The sequence below is a fragment of the Aulonocara stuartgranti genome, assembly GCF_965226115.1.
Source record: "Aulonocara stuartgranti genome assembly, chromosome: 3".
Lineage (NCBI taxonomy): Eukaryota > Metazoa > Chordata > Actinopteri > Cichliformes > Cichlidae > Aulonocara > Aulonocara stuartgranti.
In genome coordinates this window covers 60,681,371-60,704,946 of record NC_138941.1, presented here as the reverse complement: position 1 = coordinate 60,704,946, position 23,576 = coordinate 60,681,371, and the positions used below count along the sequence as shown (strand labels likewise).

At 43.9% G+C, this 23,576-nt stretch overlaps 2 protein-coding genes across 4 annotated transcripts; one reads left to right on the top strand and one right to left on the bottom strand.

Moving 5' to 3' along the window:
- Positions 1-1,459: 1,459 nt before the first annotated feature.
- ccdc171 (coiled-coil domain containing 171) lies at positions 1,460-15,093 on the bottom strand. 3 transcript variants are annotated; one of them, XM_082526415.1, is made up of 24 exons: positions 15,021-15,093; positions 14,173-14,323; positions 13,275-13,545; positions 12,706-12,856; positions 12,172-12,341; positions 11,828-11,974; positions 11,656-11,748; positions 11,313-11,473; positions 11,040-11,178; positions 10,721-10,924; positions 10,553-10,642; positions 9,926-10,129; positions 9,490-9,657; positions 7,882-8,049; positions 6,275-6,782; positions 4,793-4,909; positions 4,519-4,694; positions 4,304-4,438; positions 4,058-4,237; positions 3,087-3,232; positions 2,955-3,009; positions 2,714-2,845; positions 2,402-2,554; positions 1,460-2,281 (listed from the first exon to the last, which is right to left on the bottom strand). In XM_082526415.1, exons 2-24 carry the CDS (start codon positions 14,304-14,306, stop codon positions 2,033-2,035), a joined length of 3,951 nt encoding a protein of 1,316 aa, XP_082382541.1. In that variant the 5' UTR covers positions 14,307-14,323; positions 15,021-15,093; the 3' UTR covers positions 1,460-2,032. The 3 variants fall into 3 exon arrangements, with proteins under 3 accessions (XP_082382541.1, XP_082382539.1, XP_082382540.1); XM_082526413.1 differs by having other exon boundaries at positions 14,788-15,078; XM_082526414.1 differs by having other exon boundaries at positions 4,519-4,667; positions 14,788-15,078.
- Positions 15,094-15,483: 390 nt separating this feature from the next.
- Positions 15,484-22,291, top strand: wdr55 (WD repeat domain 55). Its single transcript, XM_082526427.1, has 4 exons — positions 15,484-16,073; positions 17,747-17,853; positions 19,564-19,833; positions 21,423-22,291. Exons 1-4 carry the CDS (start codon positions 15,522-15,524, stop codon positions 21,745-21,747), a joined length of 1,254 nt encoding a protein of 417 aa, XP_082382553.1. The 5' UTR covers positions 15,484-15,521; the 3' UTR covers positions 21,748-22,291.
- Positions 22,292-23,576: the final 1,285 nt, after the last annotated feature.

Here is a 23,576-nt window from a genome sequence, read left to right as displayed (position 1 = left end):
TTTCTGGGAAACGCTGAGATAAGCAGCCTCGAGTGCAGCTGCTGGTCACTGTGGCACGAGTCGAAGCAGTTAAAGCTGGCGATCCTGTTGTGTCGCTGCATGCCGGAGCTTATCTTTGTTTCTGGATTACATTTTTTATCCTCTGAGGGAATTCACAGCTCCTCAGATTTGTCATTTGAATCTGGTTTTCTATGAGAGAAGCTGCTGCTTCATCAGGAATTAAACTTAATCTGTCGTTTGAGAGCGGGACAAACTCTGACCGCTGCCTCCTGTTCAATGAACCTGTCACTTTTCTATTGGTGGAAAACACTAACCCAGCTGTCCTCTCTGTGATGCTAAGCTAAGCTACCCACTCCTTTCAAAGCAAATGACAGAGGAGTCAACAGCTGAAGGAGGGAGACAGCTTTTACCCGATTCCAGTGACTGTCAAGGAAAAAGCTTTCTGTGCACACCAGCAGTTTCTTTGATAGAGACTTTAAAGCTTGCATGCTAAATAAAACTAAAACTGTGTAATCTGTGACAAATAAATACTCTAAAAAAAGTAAGCTGGGAAGGACTGGCCACCAGGACTCATAACTGAAAAGGTGAGAGCAGGTCATGTTACGCCCACTGAAAACGGTCTTTGTATTGATAAGAGCTGAAGTTTCATTAGGACTGAGTGGCACTTATGTGTATTTTTTCTTTTCTGTTTGAGTTCATTTTGTTTCTCTTTGAGTGCAAAGAAGAACTCAAGACAACAGTAAAAAGCAGAGAATAAAAGTTGGATATAAGTATGAAAGGAAGAGTGTAAGACAGGAGGGGGAGCTCAAAGGGACTCCTCAGAGACAGAGAAAAAAAAAACGACGAACCCCTCCAGAGGAAAGAGAGTCGCGTTCAGCTGAATCAGCGCGGCTCTCTGTGTGTCAGCAGCTTAAGTCGCTTTGTAAAGACGTCACACACTCAGAGCCCGAGGACATTTCTTTGGCCGTCTCATGGTAATGCCAAATAAAAAAAAGAAGCACACACCGCCTGAGGCTTCACACACACACAGAGTTATTGTGCTGATGCAGTAGTTATGAAATGTTTGTCTTGATTGCTTTTCCTGCTGAAAACTTTTGTTTTCACAACTTCAGTTTTGATCTTTAATGTTTTTTATTTTTGCAATATTTTGTTTGGAGGAATTTGTTTCTCTCTGAGGTCATGTATGTTTAAACTTAGTGGTCATTCAGTGTTCCTGAGATTATTTTTTTTTGCTTAGTTTATTTATTTAATTGTATAATTTTAATTTTCCTTTAAGTCATTTGTTTTCTACTTTTTCCTCTTAAGGACTCATTTTGTGTCTGTGATGATGTCCTGTGTCCTTAGAGATTATTTGGGGTTATTTTTTTGTTTGTGATCATTTTGCTCCTTTAAAAATTATTTGTTGTGTTCAGTTACTTACAGATTAGTAAAATGAAAATGCTGCCGTCACTCCTTAGTGTTTTATTTTTAATTTTTAATTCCTAACAGTGAAAATCTGACAATAAATAAGTAAAAACAAATACAATAAACAAAAAAACATACATTTATATTTCTTTAGTTTTTCTGCTTTAGCTGGACATGTATCTGCTCGTGAGTTCTGTGTGCAAACAAACAAAATTTCAGCTCACACGAGAGCGAAAAAGTAACACGAACAGAAAATCTGCAGTGAGGTAACTGAGTAAAACCGACTGAACACACTAAAGAAGAATTTTCACGCTTTCTCTGTGATGTTTTCTTTCACATGAATCCTTTGAGAACGCACTCGGCCACAGCACACGAGCAGTAGCGTCTGAGTGACAGCAGCTCTGGTGGCAGCGGCAGCTGCTGATCCGTCACAGAGTCGCCGTCGTAACGCTCGACCATCTGGCCTTCAGGCGTCTGTCACCAGACAGCTGTGGAGAGAGCATGTTTGCCCGCTACTGCAGATGAATAAAGTTTTGGTTATTTGAAGGAGAAGTTTCTAAAATCAGAATGCCTCCACAACTTCAAAAAAGTGTTTCTTCTTCTGTGGTTTGTATCATTATATATGTGATCATTTCCGCCCTCCGCTCTTCACGTGGCCTCTGGTTTTTTTTGTGGCTTTCTTCAACTTCGTTTGACCCACGGTGACTTTGCAAGAAGCCGATGTAGGGGAGGAACTTGCTTTTGATGGAGGGGTGGGGTTTACCTTAGAGGGGGAGTGGTTTACAGTGATCATCGGGTTCTTTGACAAATCACAGAGGGGAACAGCTTGAGGTATTTCCAAGTCAGCGACAGGAAAGGTTTCTGTGAAATCAGACACCTGAAGAGAAACAAAGGTAATATTTATTGTAAACAGGAATTGTTGCATGTATAAAAATAATTCATTACACTAAAGATAGAGGCTTATAGAGACCAGTATTTAAAGGAGAGGGAGTCTTACAGGAACAAAGGCCAAGTTGTCACGGAGACAGGCATCCTGCAGCTCGCTACGCAGTGCTGTCACATGACTGCGGTGGGCAGAGACTTCCTGCTCAAGCCAATCAATCCTGGAGCTGCAGGTGTGGCAGAGCTGAGAGACGGCGGAGAGAAAACTCTGCACAGGAAGAGAAACATGAAGGGATGAACTGAGAGCGGCGAAGGGTGGAGGCTAAAGAGGAGAGAAAGGTGTAGAAGGAAGGAAGGAAAGAAGGAAGGAAGAAGAAAGGAGGGAAAACATAAGAAAAGAAAGACACTTCCTTCCTCGCTCTGCTACCTGGCACGCTGTCGCCTCAGGAGCTCCCATGATGCTCTCTGCTCCACTCAACTCTAGGTTCTCGTGAGGTAACAGCAAGGGGCGGGGCTTGGCCTTCAGAGAGTGTTGTGATTGGATGAGACTGTCCCTGAACTGAAGAGCACACTGCATTGTTTCGACAACTGTGAGGCCCAGAGTGAGTTTTCAGCAGTCAAAGTGAGGTCACCTCACTGTGTGTGTGTGTTTGTGCGCATGTGTTCACCTGCTTGCAACTCGCCTCTGCAGCCTTCATGAAGCTGACCACACCATCCCGACGTCTGAGAAACAACAACGTCAACAACCAACAATCTCACAGTAAACAAACTTCTGGGCGGAGGGAAAGAAGGCCCGCTACCTGCTGGCATCGCTCAGCTCTTCCTCAGCTCGCTGCAGCCTCTCCTCCACCTGCTTCTTCCCCTTCTGAATCCCTGATAGGTGCTTACCCAGAATCCTCAGTGAGCGCTCTTTCCGATTCACCTCCTGCCGAGCCTCTGACAGCACCTGGTGAGAGAGAGAGAGAGACCTAGAGTTACCTGAAAGTAACCGTCACTGCACCGGGGCTAAGGTGTCCACTGTGCAGGCTTGCAGGCATCTTTTCCACATTAACTGTGAAGGTAAATTATTGACAACATCACCATTAAACAGCTCACAGTTAACAACTCTAGGTTCTCGTAAGGTAACAGCAAGGAGCGGGGCTTGCTCCTCCTGTTGGTTATTAATGTAGAATATTAATGCTAGATTTTTGATTTGTACCTTTTTGTATATTTAAAATCCGTGCAGTTTGACATTAAACATGATAGCATCAGAGAGAGCGTCTCACTTTCTAAGTTCCAGTTCACCCAGTTCTTACATTGGTTTTGAAATGTGTTTAAAGCTTTATCTACCCACCTATTTGTGGAAACAGATGATGAATTGTTTTCCACCAAACTCCACTAACTAAACTTTAACTTTTCTCTGACAGGATGACGGGGCTGCGGTCAGACTTTTCTAGTTTGTGTCTGAACCAAAGGATCAAAACACCAAAGTCACGTAACAGGGCAAACTTGCCTGATCAATCAAAGCAGCAGGAGACAGTTCTGTGTTCTGTGAGGTAAAATTACTGTTTTTATGAATGGAGTCTGGTGGACAGCAATTTGGGTGACTTCCTGCTTACTGTAGAAAGGGCTGTTTGACAGAAGGCAAAGTGGTGAACATGTTCTCAATAGAGCGTCCATCAAACCCAGGTCGAGTCAGATTCTGTGTGGGCGTGGCCTAATCCCACCTGCTGCAAGTAACACACTTGTTGATGTTCAAAAAGAGCAGAGTGAATATTTGTGTGTGGCGTACCTGTGTGGTCTGTCTCAGTGTGCGCTGTGTTTCAGCTTGCTCGGCAGCATTTTCGTCGACTCGCCGCTGCAGCGTGTGCAGCTGGTTGGACTGTTCCTGGATCAGCATCTGAGCCTCCTGCTCTCTGCTCAGAGCCTGACGGAGCTCCACGCACACACTCTGGAAACGCTCGTCTGGCACCTGAACACACACACACGTACGTCATGAAGGTGTTTAGCATGCAGGTGTGTGTGTGTTTTGCCTCACCATTCTGCTCGTCTCCTTCCGGAGTCCTTTCCTCAGATTGGCCACCTCCAGCCGCAGGCTCCGCCTCTCCACCTCTGCCGAATGCAGCCGCTGGCTGAAGACCAGGAAATGCTGCTGGAGGACCGACACCAAACTCTGCTGGCGCACAGAGGTCAAAGGTCAGCAGAGGGAGACAGTTTCTCAGATAAAATTGAGTTTCTTTTGTGTTTAGCGACCTTTGTGTCAGACTGCAAAGACGTCAGGCTACTCAGACCGAGCCTCATTCGGCTGCTCAGTGTCTCCTCCTTCACGCCACAGGATGATAGGCTGGACTCTGATTGGTCGAGGAGGAGATCAAGGAGGCGGGACAAGCCTGCGCAAGCCACTGAGAGCAAGAGTGGAGGGGACGAATCTCGAGAAACAAAAGAAACAAGATTTTTTTGAGGAGGTCTGTGTGTGTGTGTGTGTGTTTGTTTGTGTGTGTGTGTGTGTGTGTGTGTTTGTGGTTACCAGAGTCTCCCAGAGCCTCCTGCAGGTCAGACATGGAGGTCAGGATGGTGGATGAGAGACGTTTAGATCCAAACAAACGAGCACAAAGACCTTCACGACCGTCAGTCAGCTTTTTGTCTAAATAAAAAAAAAGAAAAGTTTCTCAGTTTCCTTTTGTTTTTTAAACACACTCCACCAAACATTTATCATGAATGAAACACTTATTAATGTCTGCCAATGAACTAACTGTGCCAAAACTCTAAGGTTTTATAAATCAGGACATGAAAATCCTTCAATCTTAAAATTTGGGAAATCCCAAACCAACTACAAAACACAACATATCACACTGTGTCATTATTTACTTTTTAAAAATGGCGTCTAAATCCAGGAGTGACGTGTGAAAAACTAAGTCCACCCTTACTGCGCCCACAGGAATTCAGAGGTTAAGCAGCAGCCACGTGCTGATAATCAAAAGCACTCAATTAAACTCACGATCATGTGTGAGCGCCTCTATGACAGCAGGAGAAAGCCATTGTTAAACAATCTGAACTCCACCTCTACAGTCAGAACAGATTAATCCCACATGGAAAACATTGGAGGCTGCTGCCAAACTTCCTGCTGCTGCTGCAGTGGACCTCCCCGCAAATTCACTCGGAGTGTAATTTGAGGCTCTACGGTCCTCAGTTAGCACGCTAAATGCTCGAGTTCTCGACGGTACAATTAGAAAACAACAGAACAAGTGTGGCTTGTTGGGTATTTCAAGACCCTGCCTCTTCACTCTTAAATAAGGTAGCATGGTTTAATTGCATCTGAAGAAACCGCAAGACTTCTGGAACGATGTGACCGATGGGCACATGAGAGCAAAGCAGAGATGTTTGTCCATAATGCCCAACACCATGTTTGGAGAAAACTAAACACCTCATACCAACTGTCTGTTTGTTATTTAAGATTCAAATGTGAGGAGATGCATCCGACAGCTAAAGCTTGGCTGAAACCAGGTCATACGACAGGACAACGATCCCACCAAATTAACCAAGTCCAGACTTCAACTTGATTGAAATGCTGTGGAAGGACTTTAAGAGATCTGTGCACAAACCTCAATCATCTGAAGCAATGCTGTGAAGCAGAGTGGGACAAATTTCCTCCACAGAGATGTGAGAGATCGATAGTCATACAGGAAGTGATGACTTCAACTTCTTGCTGCTAAAGATCGTTCCACAAGCGACTGAATCGTGGGCTGAACTGTTTTTCACAGGACCGCAGCTCCACAGCATGTATGTGAGTCTGGTAGCTTGTCATTACACTGACACTCAGATACACAGTATTTACGCTGCTCTCTCAGCTGCTGCACAACATCAGTGACACACAGCAGTGCAGCACAGTCTGTGTGTGCCTCAGCACCATCTCTAACATCAGTGTGTTACCTTCTGAAGACGGTGTTTCCTTGAGCTGCTACAAACACACTGAAAGTGTTTCCTTTCTTGTTTGTGGAGGTGTGTGTACCTGCTGTGTCTCGACCCTTCTGTGTCGCCGTATCCGCCCCTCCACAGACGCAGACAGCTGGAGCTCCGCCTCCTCTCTCCAGACGAAGCAACACTGTCGTATTCCTGGCCAGCGAACACCACCTCCTCACTGCCAGCACAGCACACACAGTCCTCCTCCACCTCTTCGTTGCCCTCCTCGTCCTCTCTCTCTTCTTCTCTTCCTCCTTCTCTTGGTCTTTCTCTCCTTCCAGAGCATCAACCAGCCTCCTCACCTCCTCCTCCAGCTGCTCCCGCTCTGCCAGCTGCCGGCACAGGAATTTCTTCTGCTCAGAAAGCCCACACAGATGGTGGTGAGCGTGCCTCAGCGCTCCACCCAGCAGGGCGCAGGCTAAGAAGAAGGACGAGGACTCCTTGCGGCTTCGAGAGAGGAGGCCTCTGAGCTGGGAGAGGTCAGAGGTCAGCGAGGAACAGCGTTGCTCCAGAGAGGAGGTGCGATCACGGAGAGAGTCGCACTGAGAGCGGCAGAGCTGGAACAAAACGTGGAGGGGTTAGCATCCAAAATCAGAAACACGCTGGTTCAGCAAAGAGAAGGAAGTGGGCGGAGCTGATGTGTATGCCGCCTCCAACGTAAAAACACACAAACAAACAAAATCTGCCATTTTCAGATCTTAGGTAACTGTGCACGTCTGGTATTAACACGGAGTGTGAGTATTTATTACACGGCGTGCTGCGGGGAAAAGCCTGTTTGAGTCTAAGGTTTATTTTTTAGCACCTGGCGGCTCTTTTTTGCTTCTCATCCGTAAACTCTCTGCATTCTCTTTCACGTGATTCGGTTTATTTTGAAGCAGACGATGGAGCCACACAATGGTTTTACCGTCGTTGTTGCTAACGTCAACGCATAAAAACAGGCGCTTGTCCGTCTGTAGTGTGGTTATATTACATATAAGAGAAAGAGAGAACTTTAAGAAAGTAATATAGCCACTACAGTGACCATCAAAACGATGAAAAAATATCGCCGTAAACAGTTTATTTTGCGACACCGCGAAACAAACGATGGCGTAAAATGAAACGATAGATGTTTTTATATCGTCATCCGATATATATCGTTATATCGAACAGCCCTAATGCTGGGTGTCACGGTATTTTTAATGGTGACAGTTGTTTACACGGTTAAACAAAGCTACTTATTTTCTTTTACATTAAACATGAAATGTGTCAACATGTCTTTTCTTCTCTGCTTTCGCATTTATTGCGTTTTCATGAGAAAAAACGTGTAAAGTGTGACGCTGCTCAGTGACACAAAGGTTGTAATAACTTTGTAACAAATCCCTATTAAGCTTTGCCTTTTTCTGCTCTTCACTCTTCGGTGAACTTTTTCTGTTGTTGTAAATGTTGCTGCAGAGAATTTTATGCTTTCGGAGACAACAAAGTTGGAAGTGAACAGATGATTTTTGTATCTGTCGTCTCGTCTCTTCGGAGAATCTGACCAAAGGGACTGATAACTGAAATCTTTCTGCTTCCATCCTGCTGATTCAGCTCACAGTGCCTCTGTCGCTGCAGGGCGACGTGACTGACGTACACGAGGCGCCGAAACACCCCAGGGATGAGTGTGTGTGTATGTGTTACCTGCAGCTCGCTCTGCAGCCTCCTCACAGTGTGCGTGTGCTGTCTGCTCCACTCCTCCTCCCTCCTCCTCACGCTCTCCTCCAGACGGGACAACACACACTCCTGATTCCGCTGCAGCTCGCGCACACACACACTCTTCTTGTCGCACACGCTCTGCAAGTGGGCGATCTGCAGCGAGAGAGGAAAGAAAAACAGGGTGGGGGAGGGGCAACATTTTAGCCACATGGGAAATATAATGTTCACAGTCTGTCAGCAAACTGTTGCAGATGTGTCACAGCTGGCAGGTACAGGAAGTGAAACCTTGTAGCTCAGTGTCACCTCACCGGTTTGTGAAAATACTCTGGGGGTCTCAGGCCTCTGAATGACGCCACAGTCCTGGACAAGACCCCAATTTATTCATATAGTCAGGAAGCTAATGTTAGCCGGCTCGCTCCTATATTGCTTATCAACATGTTTGCTAGCATTAAACAAGATAAAGCCACTTTTATCAGATGAAGCCCATTTAAACAAACAGAAATTTGACTGGCATTCGAGTAAAGTTCTTTCACCATCAAAATATCAATTGATTCAAATTCAACACTCAGACTGTCTATATTTTGACTAACATGTTATCAAGTAGGCAAACACATCTAAATGCAAGTTATCTACAGCTGTGACCACACAGGAACTGATTCCCTCTGACATGATAGCCAGAAACCATACACACTACGTCACTACTAGGCAGACCCTGGTCTATTACTAGATTTTAGATTTATTAACCTGGCGCAACTTCTCTTGTATTTACAGCACAGTAATTTTAATCTGTAAAACTGTAAAATGTAAATAAGGACAAAGAAAAAGGACGAACCTTAAACTACATCTTTGTGAAAAATAATTAAAACGCAATAATAAATAATTAAACATCGTTGAAATCTTGTAGAATTGTACTTTCTTTGTTTCATTTGACAGCCAGTTGCTGATTGTATGCAGTCACTGATGCAACTGTTAGGCTACTTCAAATTATAACTTGTCATCCTGCCATAGAAGGACAATGACATTCAGCATCTACAGGTGACTCTTGGTGACACAAAGTGGCTCTGAGATGTATTTTCTCAACATCAAGGAAAACCAGTGAAGCAGTGGGATTGACAGATACTGGTGAGTAACTCATGAAAGCAGAGTGAACACGTTTAAGGGCAACTAGAGTTTAAATAACCCTGTGCTGACCAGGTTTGGCACTTGCACCTAAACAATTTACCTTTTTTCTTAAGATCTGGCTGTGAAAGAAGTTAGTCAAGGCAAACAAAGTTCTCACTAACAACAAATTTTATTGGCTCTGTACCAAAGGAACAATCATCAGAGCTGCAGTGATTAGTCAATCATACTTTTATTCTTGGGGTCTGAAGAGTAGAGCTGAACAGAAAACACCTGAAACGAAACCTGGATTGTTTCTAATGACAAGCAGGGGGCGACTCATCTGGACTTCACTTAATCCTGGTTTCAGATTCTAGTTTCAAGTCTTATTAAATAAAACACATTTATTTTATAAATTGTGTTCATATGAAAGTAAAAAATGTTTTTGAGGTGAAGACAGGATGGGTATCAGTGGGTGAATTCAGCTTGGTTTACCTTGTTGTTGGCTTTCTTGAGGTCAGAGGTCAGCTGGTCCACCTGCTCGCTGATGACATCACACAGCTCCTTCCAGGTGAAGTTACCCAGAATGCTCTGAGATTGATCGAGGAGGACGCAGCCAGCCAGCAGGCGCTGGTAGAGGCAGTAGAGGAAGGACAGATGGGCCTGACACACAGACAGAGGCTCAGTATGAGGAGGCTGTAATGCATTTAAGCCTCAGCTGTAATGATATAATGACATCATGCTGCTGAGAGAGCAGGCTCAAACTGTGACTCTGCTGCCACACAACACACACAACACAAGTGTTTAACTGACAACGTTTCACTTTTTTCATTTAAATTGAGTCAACAGAAGATAAAAATAGTTTGAAAGTAACGGACAGATTAATGCAGCACCAGAATCATAACAAATGTTAAAAATCTCGATTCAGCACCGTCGACTCTTTCTTGTAGTGTTCAGTTATCTCCTGGACGTCTGCTGTCCTCTCCTCCCTCTCCTTCTCTAGTTCCCTCTTCCTCTCCTCCCTCTCTCTCTGCAGCTCGGCCTCCTGGCTTTGACTCTGTGTCGACCAATCAGAGCTCTCCTGGCGTAAGCGAGACACCTCCTCCTTCAGTTTCAGCGTCTCCTGCTGAGACTCCTGGAGAAGAAAAGAGAGAGAAAAACAGGTTGAGACATAAAAATGTCCTCACCTTCCAACAAACCAGAAAATGTCTTTGCAGATTACACAGAGATCCTGACCTTCCACCAACGTACTGAGAATCTTTAAATAAACGTCCTTTGAAAGTAACAGTCCCTGCTTCACAGAGACACACTTGTGTTAGTCCCATCTGTCCAAAAAAGCAAACTTGGTGTTTCCACTCTTATGTCTGCTTATATCACGTCATGTGATTTATATACATGCTGGATTCTGTCTATCAAGGAGCACTTTTATTTATTTTTACCATTATTTATTATGTAAAAAAGAAAACTCATCCAGTGCTCCTGACTTTTCCAGCACTGGCAGTCCACATTAGTCCCATCGTTGTCTGGGATTCCATTTAGGATAAAGACCTGTACTTACATCAATCTGACTCCTCTGATCTGAGGTCAGCTGCTGAAGAGTCTGGTTCTCCTCCTGCAGCTTCTCCGACACCAGCAGCAGATCCTGGAGCTGCCACAGAAGAAGAGCAGAGGAATAAAATCACAATTCACCAGAAGAAACGCAGAAATAAACGAGAGGAATCTGTACCTGTCTGTCAGCGTCTAACAGCCTCTGCTGGTATGAGCTGAGCGTGGTCCTCAGCAGCTGCAGGACTTCAGCAGGAAGACTCTGTTTCCCATCATCCTCTGCAGGTTGCGCTGATGGTTCGCTGGTGTGCTGCTGCAGAGCGTCTCTGATCTGTTTCACACAGGTCACAAACGCCTCCTCTGTGTCGCACTGCCTCTGAACGGCCTAAACACAGTTCACAGAAATGAGCAAGAAGAATTCAGATATGATCGTAGCGCGACATGCACACGACACACAAACATGAACACACCAAGTTAAAGCATGTGTGTGTACGTTTTACCTGCTCCAGCAGTGAGTGTGTGTTTGCATGCTGTCGTTCCTCCTCCTCAAGTTTTTCTGAGAGGTCGTAGGTCGTCTTCCTCTCCGTTTCCAAAGCAGCGCTCATGACAGACTTGCACTGCTCGTACTCTAACTGCAACCTGTGCACATGTTAGAAATCCCAATTACAGACAACTAAAGAAAATACATCCAGCCTTTAGTGATGTGATTGGTTGATTAGATCAGATGACAGTTTATATATTTTTTTTAGCCGCAGTTTCTGCAGTGACTTCACCGCTCCAGAGCGCGCTCAGTGCTGCTGCTCCTCTCTCTCTCCCGGCTGTAAGCGTTCTCCACCTCTCTGAACTGAGCTCTCAGCAGCTCCAGGCTGCTCTGTGCCTCCTGCTGGCCGGACCGCTCCACCGCCACCGCCGCCTCCAGGTCCCGCACACGCAGCTGGTGGTTACATAAACAGGGAGAGATATTGATAAGACTTCATTGATACTTCAGTGATTCTTTATGAGTTCCTTTAGTGAATCGTTTTTATTTTAAAAAACTATTGATGTGTTTTCTCTGTTAGTGAAAACCTCTCTGCGCTTTAATTGAATATGTTAAAGCTCCGACTGCGCGTTTGCTACCTGGACGATCTCAGAGTTGAACTTTGTCTCCAGGTGAGCACCTCGCTCTGCCTCGATGTTCGACTGAAGAGACTTCACCCTCTGCTCCAGCAGCTGGAGAGAGAAGACACACATCTGTTCTTTCTCCCGTTTCCCACCCAATGTTAAAAACAGGAACAGGGTCTGGCCTCACCTCCTTCTCCCTGCGGCTCCTCTCCTCTCTCTCCATCAGCTGCTTTAGCTCGTCGGCACGTCGTCTTTTCACCTCGGCCTCCTTCTCTCGCTCCGTCTGCAACTTGGCCAGCCTCGTCTCTGACTCCTCCAGAGCAACCTCCTGATCCTTGCAGACCAGAAGACACAAACCAAACCCCAAGAAACTTGTTTGAGGGTGAAGAAATACTGGATTCAATCTGTTTTTCAGCCCATTATTAGGCTGGTAAATGACATAATGTTTTAATCATGTTTAAGTTACATTTCTGAGTTTTTCTTTGTCACATGAAGACTAAAAACAGAGCTCTTTTCTGTTGTGACTCTAACCTTCAGCAGTTGGTGCAGTCTCTGGTTTTCAGAGCTGAAACTCTGAATCAGTCGATCTCGCTCCTCCACCTCACGCTGCGAAGCGTGCCGGTCTCCCTCGCTGGCCTGCCGCGTGATGTCCAGAGCTTTCTGCAGCTCCTCGACCGCCTGCTGGAGCTGCGCCGCTCGCTCTAACACACAAACACAAACATTGTCAGAGCTGTCGGTGCTCTAAGCCACGACGTTTATAGAGCAAGGGATTGATGCGGTCCTGCTGAGGACAGGATTTCTTGAGTACAGATGAAGAGTTCTTATATTTCTTTGACTTGTCGACATGAAAAACTCTACAAGGACAGAACTTTGTAGCACTTCATTTCACAGATCACTCTACAATCAAAAAGGAAGGACTATTAAAAGTCTGCTCTGTTAAAGTGACATCATGTGTTGCACTAAACTACACTGCCAGCTTTATTCTAATTGGCCGATTTCGGGAAGCCTGCTCCTGCGGGGGATCGCACGCAGCATGAAGCAGAAAGGTGCGTTGGATTCGTGTACCTGTGAGCGCCTGTTTGTCTCTGCTGAGCTCGGTGATTCGCTCGGCATCTCTGCGGCTCAGAGTCAGTTGGTACTGAAGCTCCACCCTCTGAGCCTCGCCGCGCTCCACCGAACACCGGAGCCGGGTCAGCTCTGCCTGCAGCCGACACACCTTAAACACCACAGTAACCACACACACACACTTACATTATTATTATTTATTTGTAGCTGATTATTTATCATTTGCTAATTATTAATTTCTGTCCAAAGTTTTATCTTTCTATCTTGAACATTTTGGATTTTCGATGCATTATTTGCACTTTTTTGCCAAAACTATGAACCTTCTTTCTCACTCCTTCATATCTTTTAATCATAATTATGATTTTCATCTTTGGTCACAATTTCAGGTGACTTTATTAAACGATTCACCTCTGTTTAGACTGTTTAGATGACATGAATGGGGAAATTAGCTCTTGAGAGCCAAACCGTTTTTGTAGCAGGCTGTAAACATGTTTAAAGTTGGACATTTTGCTGCTGGAGCCTCAAGTGGACATTAGAGGAACTGCAGGTTATGATTGGCTGTAGCTCACCTCCTGGTTGTGGCTCGCCTTCAGCTGCAGTTTCTCTTTCTCCACATCGTTGACTCTCCACCTGAGTCTCCTGCAGTCCTCGCCCCCATCGTGCCCTTCTGACGCCACCCTCCTCCCTCCCCTCCCCCCATGTCCTCCGCTTCTGTCTTTCCCTCTTCCTCTCTCTTCCCACTCCTCTTCCTCCTCTCCTTTCCTCTCAGCCCTCCTTCTTCGTCGGTCTCCTACTGCCTGCTTCTGTTTCTGCTGCGGAGCGTCAAAGCTCAAATTTGACCTGAAGAAAGCAAGAAACTATTTTTTAATTTTTTTTATTAAATACCCACATAACAGCTTAACTTAATCTCAGAAATGTGATTTTTTTTATGTAATAATTTTTAAATTTAGCTGATGCTGTGAACACCTTCAAAGAGCAGATTGTTTTTAATCAGCCTTCTGTCCAGATTCTTCAGATTCTTCAAAAAAAAAAAAAAAATCGACATTTTTGTTTAATTTCCACCTTATCTTCTGACTTTTTATCTCAAAATTCACAGAATCTAAAGCTCATTTCCCCACATTTTTATGACTCATTTATACCATTCATAAAAGACTAATTTCAACATTTATAATGTCGTGTTGTGTTGTACGTGGGACAGTTTTCCAATGTACTATTGTACTATGTATGACTGTGCAATGACAATAAAGAGTTATCTTAAGTAAAAATTATAACTTCTTATATAGTAGCCTTTTTAAAAAATATGTCGAAGTATGCTTTTAACCCCCCCCCCCTTCAAACTGTTCCCTTTTTGGCTGTTATTTTAGTTTAAATCTTAAAACTAAAGAAAAAAACAGTCATTTAATTCTTCAATCATCCAAAGTTTACATTTTTAAGGCCAACTAGGTCTTAAAATTTGCCTGCACCCACCTTGCCTTGTCCTCCCCGGAGCTCCGGGCTCTGCTGCCCGCGGGTCTCTCTTCGATATCCCGCGGCTCTGCTCTCCTCTCCCCGCTCTCGCTTCGGTCAGGTTGTCTCCTCCTCTTTGCTGTTTCCGTCTGCATATCTGAGTTCAGTGAACCTGGAATTGCATTTAAATGTCTGTTACTGTCACGCCTGAAGCTGTCCGATTTCCTCTTTGTGACCCCGGAGACTCTTTTGGTTGCTTAGACGCTGCTGTTGCCCTGCCAGCAGACGCACACGAAATTACAGCGAGCTCTGTTTACAAATCGTCTAAGTTAATTATTGCCTACAAATAATAAAGCTTGCACAAGTTCTACAAAAACAGTTACGACTAGTGATGAATAAACGGACCAGGTGATCAATTCGGCATCAGTAACAGAGCCCCCCAAAAAACCGTATTTCCGCAAGATTTCTATTTTATAACTTAAATCTCTACGTATATCTTCAAGCGCTATAAATACTTGTCAGGTGTTTCCTGTTGGGATTTTTATCATTTTACATAAGTCTTTGTTGGCTTAAATGTGTACCGAATTATTTAAAATACTGTCTTCATCCTAACCAAATTGTTGAGTTTTCACTTACCTCTCTGACACTTGCTATCTATCGAGTCAGCGACGAACTCCATTGTTTTGTTAATGAAGCTTTGTTCTCGTACGATAAACAGTCCCGAAAAATACTCTTACTTAATAAATAACCAACATTGGAGGGTTTTTTAGCTTCAAACCCGTGTTTAATCATTATGCGACGCTCAGTGGCATCTTATCTAAGCACACATTTAGAAAGAAAACGTTTAAAACACTGTTATTAACACTTACTGTCGCACTAAAACCGAAGCCGTTTGAATCTGACGCCATCTTTAGCGTCAGTACGTCGCTTCCGGATCAGCGCTGGATTGGCTGGTTAAAGTTTTTTTATATACGTATTTATTTTTATTTGTTTTGAATGCATTTTATTTATCTTATACTCAATTTTAGAGCAGTTTATCAGATTAAATTATATTTCATTAAATTTAGTAATTTTGGTATAATTTAGTTATTTTTAGATGAACATCAAAGAGTACTCACAGGATTATATATATTAAAGAGTTACTTCATTATATTAAAGAGTTACAAATATTCCCCTCAGAACACACAATATAAGCGAGTAAGCTTCAGCATATTTATTTTTAACTCTTGACCTTTAAATATATTAATTTGCTGAGTGTTCTCCTGCGTGTGTGTGGTTTATTTAACTACAGCTTGGGGGCGGTATGAGGCTGGTTTTCACCTGCATCGCTTCTTTAATTCAACGTAAAAGAAGAAGAAAGGCAAAACAACATGGCAGCTACCACGGAACACGTTGAAGTAGCGTCAGAAAGTTCGGAAACTGAGCAAAAAGAAGCTCCGGAAACCACCCAAGACCCCGAAACGTCTGATTCTGAGCCGGCCGGCTCCGAGCCAGATCCGGACCCTGATGAGGACGAAGACGAGGATGCGGGCGAGCCGCAAGGACCGAGAATCCGAGATACCCCCATGGACCTCCAGCTGGAAGCGATTGCCAACACGGTTGCTCTGCACCCGACCAGGGACGTTTTGGCCTGCGGGGACGTGGACGGGGACGTGTACGCTTTCTCGTACTCGTGCACGGAGGGCGAGAACCGGGAGCTGTGGTCCTCGGGGCACCACCTGAAGTCCTGCCGCCAGCTTCGCTTCACGGCGGACGGAGAGAAGCTGTACAGCGTGTCCCGAGACAAGGCCGTGCACCAACTGGACGTGGAGCGGGGGCAGCTGGTCACACGGATCCGAGGGGCCCACGGGGCGCCAATCAACAGTTTGCTCCTTGTAGACGAGAACATCGTGGCGACCGGAGACGATGGAGGCACCTTAAAGGTCTGAACAGGGTCTCGCTCCGTCTTTACCCCGAATTTGAGTCTGTGTTTTTAGAACACACCCAGTTACCAGAAAGAGATTTAAGAGATCTTTTTGTGCCAGATTCAGTCATTAATACACAACAATTCAAAATTTAAACACTGAGGATGTTGAGTGTTGGAGGGGTCATAATTTGAAGAGGTGCACTGGTTCTGATGTTTAGAAGCAACTAAAGCAAAGCCTCTGTCTCCTCTGTTCTTGAGTCTGCCTCTTGGAACAACCAGAAGCATCAGGTCAGCTGCCCTTAAAGATCTGTTTGCAGCGTGCTTAGTTAAAAGTTGACAAAGTTAAGAGGGTGAGACTGCAATTGGTGACTTAAAACACACATTTTCAAATTAAATCTAAAACGTACTGGAAGCCAAAACAGGTCAAATATGGTCTCGTTTAGCTGTGCCTGTCAGGAGTCAAGTTGCTGCATCCTGAGCGAGGATTAGATGAGAAAGCAGAGCCTGGAAGGTTCCCTGAACCAGACCTCTTGAAGTAGAGCACATTGCACCTCTGCACTCCCGTCAGACTTCACCATTCTCCACTCCTTCAGTTTGCGGCCGCAGTCGTCGCTCTGCTCGCCGTAACATGCCGTGAACCTGTTCTTCACCTTCTGTCGGTTCTGTTTGTAGTGACCCATGAGCTCACAGAGGACCTCTGGAGTAGAAAAGAACGACTACAATTGTAAGCTGCAGTCCAACCATGCTGGACGATTGGGCTCCGTGATGCTTTGACATAGACATGCAGTCTATGGAGCAAGTTGTGTAAAGCACATTCAGAGTTCAGAGTGAAAAACCGTGCATAACAACTAGTCCAGTCATTATTTACATCTTGTAAGCAAGTGGCAGCCGTTGTTGCCATTTATGCTTATACTGGTGCATCATGTGCTAATTACCATGTAGTGCTGTCCGGATGTTTCATATGCAGTGCCAGCCATGATGGAAACAAAGTGTTGTAATGTTTGTTCCCTGCAGGGTTCTCACTCTCTGTTGTAAAAAGTATTCATTCACTCATCCAAAACATTACATTCAGGTGTTTGATTCACTTCCACTGCCACGCTGAGGCATACAGACTGCTTCCACAAACATTTGTGAAAGAATGGGTCGCTCTCAGGAGCTCAGTGAAATCCAGCGTGGTACCGTCATGAGATGCTACTTGTTCAACAGGTCCGGTCATAAAATTTCCTCAACACGAAATATTCCACAGTCAGCTGTTCGTGGTATTATAACAAGCTGGAAGTGATTGGGAATGACAGCAACTCAGCCATGAAGTGGTAGGTCAGAGTGGGGTCAGCGGATGTTGAGGCACATAGTGTGCAGAGGTCGCTGACTTTGTGCAGAGTCAGTTACAGCAGACCTCCAAGCCTCATGTGACCTTCATATCAGCTCAACAACAGTGCGTAGAGAGCTCCATGGAATGGGTTCAAATCAGCTGCGTCTAAGCCTTACATTAACCAGCTCAATACAAAGCATTGGAGTGATGTTAAGCACACCGCCACTGGACTCTAGAGCACTGGAGATGTGTTCTGCTGTATTGATTGATGCTGTCGCCCTGTTTCTTCTGGTCTTTGGTGGCCACAATGTCCCCTTTCAGTGAGTTCAGTTTTTAAATTCAGGCTTACCTCCCTGTCGTTTGTTTCCTCTCCGAAGGTGTGGGATATGAGGAAGGGGACTGCCATCATGGACCTGAAACACCACGAGGATTACATCAGTGACATCACTGTGGACCAAGCCAAGAGGATCCTGCTCACAGCCAGGTAACAACAACTACTGATCAACTATAGACAAAATCTACTGAACAATTCAAAAATCTCTCTGGATCACTTGGATCTTTTCACATCCAACAACCATGCAAACTTTACATTCACTTAATACTTTATTTTCTGAGAGTCTCTTTTCTGAAGAGCATAGGCTCTGAAAACTTGATAAATACTGGAAATATTCCCAAACAAATCATATTTACACAGCCTCCAAGTGTCACAGTGGTGTAGGTGTAGCTCCGGAGGTAGAAGGTTGGTGGTTCGATTCCTTGATGCTCCAGTCTGCATGCAAAATTAACCTTGTGAAATATACTAAACCCCAAGTTGCAACTTTTTGTCTCTATCCAGCTTTGACAATAAGGTAAGTTTAACAACTTAACTGAATGTAGAAAATAAGAAAACTCCTCCATAGTTTGCTGCTCTAGAAGTTATACCACCGTGGCAGGTCTCGTCTTTACCTCTCAGCTGTGATAGGCCGACGGCGTGACCACCAAAATATGTGAATATGACAGGCCTCAAAAGGTCATGGTCAGAGGTCAAGTTTTTCTAAACATCACCTGTCAAATTTAATAACACAGGTGTGCTGCTACGAGGCTGAGGAGTAGCACTGGTGGCTGTCAGCACTTTGTTTTGAACGTACATTTGACTGAAGGCTCAAGTCTAACTTGGATCTTCTTCTGATGTTTTGATACTCACAGTGTCATTGATGTCGAGTTTTCCCAACTTGGCATCAAGCGCGTGTGCTGCTCAGCTGCTACTATAAAGTGAATCAAGATACAGTTCTGTGCAAAGTGCTGAGGCAGCCCTCATTTCTTTATATTCGCCAGAAAAATGGCAAATGTGCAGGCATTTATGAAAATATAGTATAGAAGCGCAAAAGAGTTTGTATGGTTCTAACAAGCTTGCAAGTCAATAGTTGCTATGACCACCTTCTAGATATGTTTTTGCTGCATTGGCAGTGTGCTTAAGATCATTATAATGCTGTAAAATAAAGCTCTTTCCCAAATGTGAAGCGTCTGATTGCTCCAAACTGCTTTCAAAATGACAAGAAAGCCTGACTCATTGGAAGGAAAATATGAAGACGTGACGGGTGACTCAAGACTTCTGTACAGAGCTATAGCAATAAAATGAAGAGTTGACATCCAACTGAAAACAACATTAATTTAGATCCTGGTACAGTTTTCACGAGAAATAAGTTCCACAAGAAGTCAGTCATGGCAGCAGCTCACCTGATGGAATTGGATGACTCATTTAAAATTCAAAAGGCTTGAAGCCTGAGCCAGTTTGTAGCCCACCATCAGCGATCAAACCCTGACCCAGCAGCAACTCTTTGACTCATCTTAACTTAAGCTTCTTTTTTTGTTTTTACATCAGTAAGACACTCAAGATACTCCAAGGAAACCCAAAACCATTACAGACTGTGACGCTTGAGGTGGGCGTTTGGTTGCAGTTTTTTGCAGAGCTTCGATATGTTTTTAGCCTTGGAGTTTTCACCTGGACGTCACGTGCAGCTATAAAAAAAATCACATGAATTTTAAAGTTTCCCAAATTTCAACCAAACTTTATGCGCTTAGGTGTTCTTAGTGAAAACATAAAGTTTCAGGGTTTTATTAGATATGATGGAGTTAAGGTACAGAAAAAAGCCAGAAATGGTGATCCTGAGCTCACCGTCTGAGCTCCAATCTGATTTGCTGTGATTTGTCACAGTGGCGATGGCACCATGGGCGTCTTCAACATCAAAAGGCGGCGGTTTGAGCTGCTGTCAGAGTACCAGAGTGGTGATCTGACCTCAGTGGCGCTGATGAAACGGGGCAAGAAGGTGGTTTGCGGCTCCAGCGAGGGGACGATCTACATCTTCAACTGGAACGGCTTTGGAGCCACCAGTGACCGCTTCGCTCTCAAGGCTGAGTCCATAGACCAAATCCTCCCAATCACTGACAGCATCATGTGCACCGCCTCCACAGACGGGTACATCAGGTGAGTTGTGTTAACATTGAAGGTTTAATACAAAATACAGTGTGATATACAGCTGGAAATATCTGCCAGTTTGAGCAGATTATGAAAGTTCTTCTTGCTTTTGACATTACTATCGATTAAAAGCCCTGTTAGCCGTCTGTTAGCCTTTACTGCAGAATCACTAAAACACAGAGTGTTACTCAGGTAATTTAGCATCTGTGCAACATGTTGGTGACAAGAAAAAATCATCTACCAGCAGGGCGCCAGACTAACTTTTTGCCATAGTTGCACTGGGTGCGCCTAGCACAAAAGTTAGGCGCACCCAGATTTTTCAACCACATTGCTCAACACCGCAGTTTTACATGTGCACATTTTTGGGGGGGAAATTGATGTCAATACAGACAATATTGATTTGTAAATGATTAACTAACAATCTTGTGCTTGTGCTTAAAGTGCTTTGGTATTCTTTGGCAATATTGTAGAAAATCTTAAACTTAATCATCACATCGGCCTCCTCTGTTTGCTGCTGTCGCTGAAAGGCAGTGGGGAGAGGGGACACTTGGGCAGTGCATTTACCACAACATATAGTGTTCTCTGGATACACTGGGCTTTTTCAGCGTTCAGAGGTTGATGGCTCTGTGTCAGAGCAGTGGCTGTGAATTTCAGACTGATCAGGCCTTAAGTTAACAAAAAAGTTAGCAATAGTTCTTTTCCTATTACAGCTACATCCACTTCTCTCAGGCCTAGGCTGCTCACTAGGGCTGGGTATCATCACTGATTTCTATAATCCATTCAATTCCAATTCACAAGGTTCCGATTAGATTCAATTTAGCCTCAGACAGTCAGAAATAATATAATTCTGATCGTTTATCAGTACTGACACATGTGAGACTTCATCAGAGGTGTGAACATCACAGCAGATGCCTTTGTGTGAAAGTAACTGAGAATAAAACACAGAAAAACATGAAGGAGATTTTCCTGGTCTGGCTTTTTATAGCAGATAACCTTGAAAATATTCTACAATGTTCTGCAATTTTGCATAATTTTAAAAAGTTTAAATGTCTTCAGTATTGAACAGCAGAAATTAGACTTTCTTGTCCATTTAAGTTAAAAAAAAAACCCACAGTGGCCGACAGCGCTGTAAACAACGGTAGACTGGTGGGTTAAGGTTACTCACCTCTCTCTCTCCGCCCACCCTGCACTTTCAAACGTACACACCGACTACATGAATATCTGGACCACGACCAATCAGAGAGGTCCCTCCCCTGACTATCTCTGATTGGTTTAGACCACGATAGGGGCACAATGTGTGTCTGCTGTTGACCACACGAAGACTTTCAGAGTTGCAAAGACTTTTTTTTTTTTTTTTTTTTTTGTTACTCGAACAGTTGGTCGCACCGTCGTGCCATTGGAAAAAAATTGGTCTCATTTGTGACCAGTATACACCATCTGTAAAGTGTTCAGTACACGTTTGTCTGATCATCTGTGAAACTGCATTGAGTCAGAGTTGTTTTATGTTGAAGCTGATAAACAAATGGTACTCGTTAAGACTCATCAGACATCAGATTGTCAATATAACTTACTAACACACTCTGTCTCTCCACCATCAGAGCCGTCAACCTCCTTCCCAACCGAGTCATCGGCTGCATCGGGCAGCATGTTGGTGAACCCATTGAAGAGCTCGCTAAGTCTTGGGACTCACGTTTCCTGGTCAGCTGCGCCCAAGACCAGCTCATAAAGTTCTGGGATATTTCCAGTTTACCCAACACGACTGTCGATGAGTACCGCAAGAGAAAGAAGAAAAACGGTCGGATGAAGTCTCTCACCAAGAAGGCCCATGGTGACAATGACTTCTTCTCAGGACTTGTAGAGGAAACTGAGAAGGAGGAGGAAGAGGAACAGGAGGAAGAGGAGGATGACAGTGACAGTGATTGAAAATGGTAGTCATTAAGCCTTCGGACAGATTAGTCCTAGAGAATGGGTGTGTCTGCTGTTTGAGTCGGGCCTTTGCCTTTGCTGGATTCCAGTATTGTTAGAAACAAACAACCACTGAGGACTAAACAGAGGTTTATTTTCTCTTGAAATGTGCCGGGATTAAATGTGAACGTCTCAGAGGAGAAAATGCTCTTCAACATTAATACTGTACATCAGTACTGGCTCTTTAGTGGTTGGTTGTGCATGTTGAAACTCAGTGCTTCCATGAAACAGTTTGTTAAATGTTTATATACTTTGTGTGAAAATTTGAGGAGGTTTGTTGTCAATCATATTAAAATAATTTATAAGAACTTTAATATTAGATGTTGTGGTATCAGTACCAGAAGTCGGGTGATGGGGCGATGAACCTGATCCAGAGTAACGCTAAGATCCAAAAACAGACTTTGCTGTTACATTTATACGCCTGCAGGATATCCTGTAAATCTGCTGAAAGTTGTGTTGTATCAAACTCATTTCTCTCAATAAAAGTGTTGTTTATATTTAACGAATTACTCATTTGAACTCTTAAAATTTAAAAAGGAAGTATTACTTTTATATTGACGGATCTCAGCCATCCGACTGATGGTAGTCTAAGGAGCTTGGAAAGAGACGTTACTGGACTTGTTTAAGCTACTTGAAGAGGTTTCATTTCTCATCCAAGAAGCTTCTTCAGTTCCGAAACAAAATGGTGGAGAGTCCCAGGAATGTAAAGGCCAGTGGGGGTCGTGCCTTAAGAGGGTCATTGACTTATGATCAATAACAACCCCTGTTTCTTTGTAACATTGCTGTGACAGAGTTGTGTGTGTGTTGTGTATAATTTGACACATTAAACACTTAAAACTACAATAACTGATTTTTGTGTTCTTGTTTTCAGCAGAATCACAAACAGCACAGGTTGGTTTTCCACAGAAACACAGCTCATGTTCATGTTTATGCTCGAGGCAAACACTGAACTGTATATGTCAAAAGGAAATAATGTTTGGTATTTATGCCTCCATGAATGAAGTGAACTTACGACAAACGGGTTTACAACACATGAGCATGTTTTATTCTCTGGATGGTGAAGGCTTCAAACTTTGCATTTGTGAGGTTGAACTTTTATAAAATTGTGTTTTGTTGCTGTTTAGAGAGCAAATCTGTCAAATGTCAGTGTGATGACTCCAATTTCACAGATGGATGAGGAAGCATGAAGACATTTGTTTTCTCTTTGTTTGTCTGACAATGTACACATTTCACATAGCACGCAGTTTTTTGTCCAATCAGAGGTGTTGAAATGTCAGCTGACTGACCCTCTCCAACATGCTCCGCCCTCTGCTCTGCCTGTCTGTAAAACAATGATTTGCACATATCTCATCAGTCTTGCACAAAATATAAAAATCTATTCATTTGATCAGAGCATTGATCCATGTTTGTGCAGTGTTTTGTTTTTGCATTAACCCCAAATATTTCCCTACAAAATAAGTGACAAAGTGAAACATCACATGAACCATTATGGAGTCGCCCCTGATATAAAACCATGATGTGATCCAAACTGAGGATTATGCTTATTATGAAGGAGAAAACCACAGAGAGATGCTCAAACTGTTTTTATGTCAGGCTGTAAAACATGTTAACTTCTGCTATGAGTTTAATATTGAACATTAAATGCTGGGACACTTTTACCTGAATAACCAGTGACTTCTGAGTGAGATCAGAGCACAGCCTCATAAAGAGGAGCTGTACAAGTTCTTGACGCAGCACATGTAGCAGACCTAGTTCCAGGAACCAACGCTGCATCATGTGACTTCCTC

What these genes read in the sequence shown, in the direction of transcription:
- ccdc171 (XM_082526413.1), bottom strand. Translation starts at nt 14,830, where the DNA reads ATGGAGTTCGTCGCTGACTCGATAGATAGCAAGTGTCAGAGAG. An exon ending in TCAACTCTGAGATCGTCCAG is followed by an intron (nt 11,474 to 11,655) that starts GTAGCAAACGCG and finishes TGTAACCACCAG; the next exon opens with CTGCGTGTGCGGGACCTGGA. An exon ending in CTGAGGCGACAGCGTGCCAG is followed by an intron (nt 2,555 to 2,713) that starts GTAGCAGAGCGA and finishes CTTCCTGTGCAG; the next exon opens with AGTTTTCTCTCCGCCGTCTC.
- wdr55 (XM_082526427.1), top strand. Translation starts at nt 15,522, where the DNA reads ATGGCAGCTACCACGGAACACGTTGAAGTAGCGTCAGAAAGTTCGGAA. An exon ending in ACGATGGAGGCACCTTAAAG is followed by an intron (nt 16,074 to 17,746) that starts GTCTGAACAGGG and finishes TCCTCTCCGAAG; the next exon opens with GTGTGGGATATGAGGAAGGG. An exon ending in TCCACAGACGGGTACATCAG is followed by an intron (nt 19,834 to 21,422) that starts GTGAGTTGTGTT and finishes CTCCACCATCAG; the next exon opens with AGCCGTCAACCTCCTTCCCA.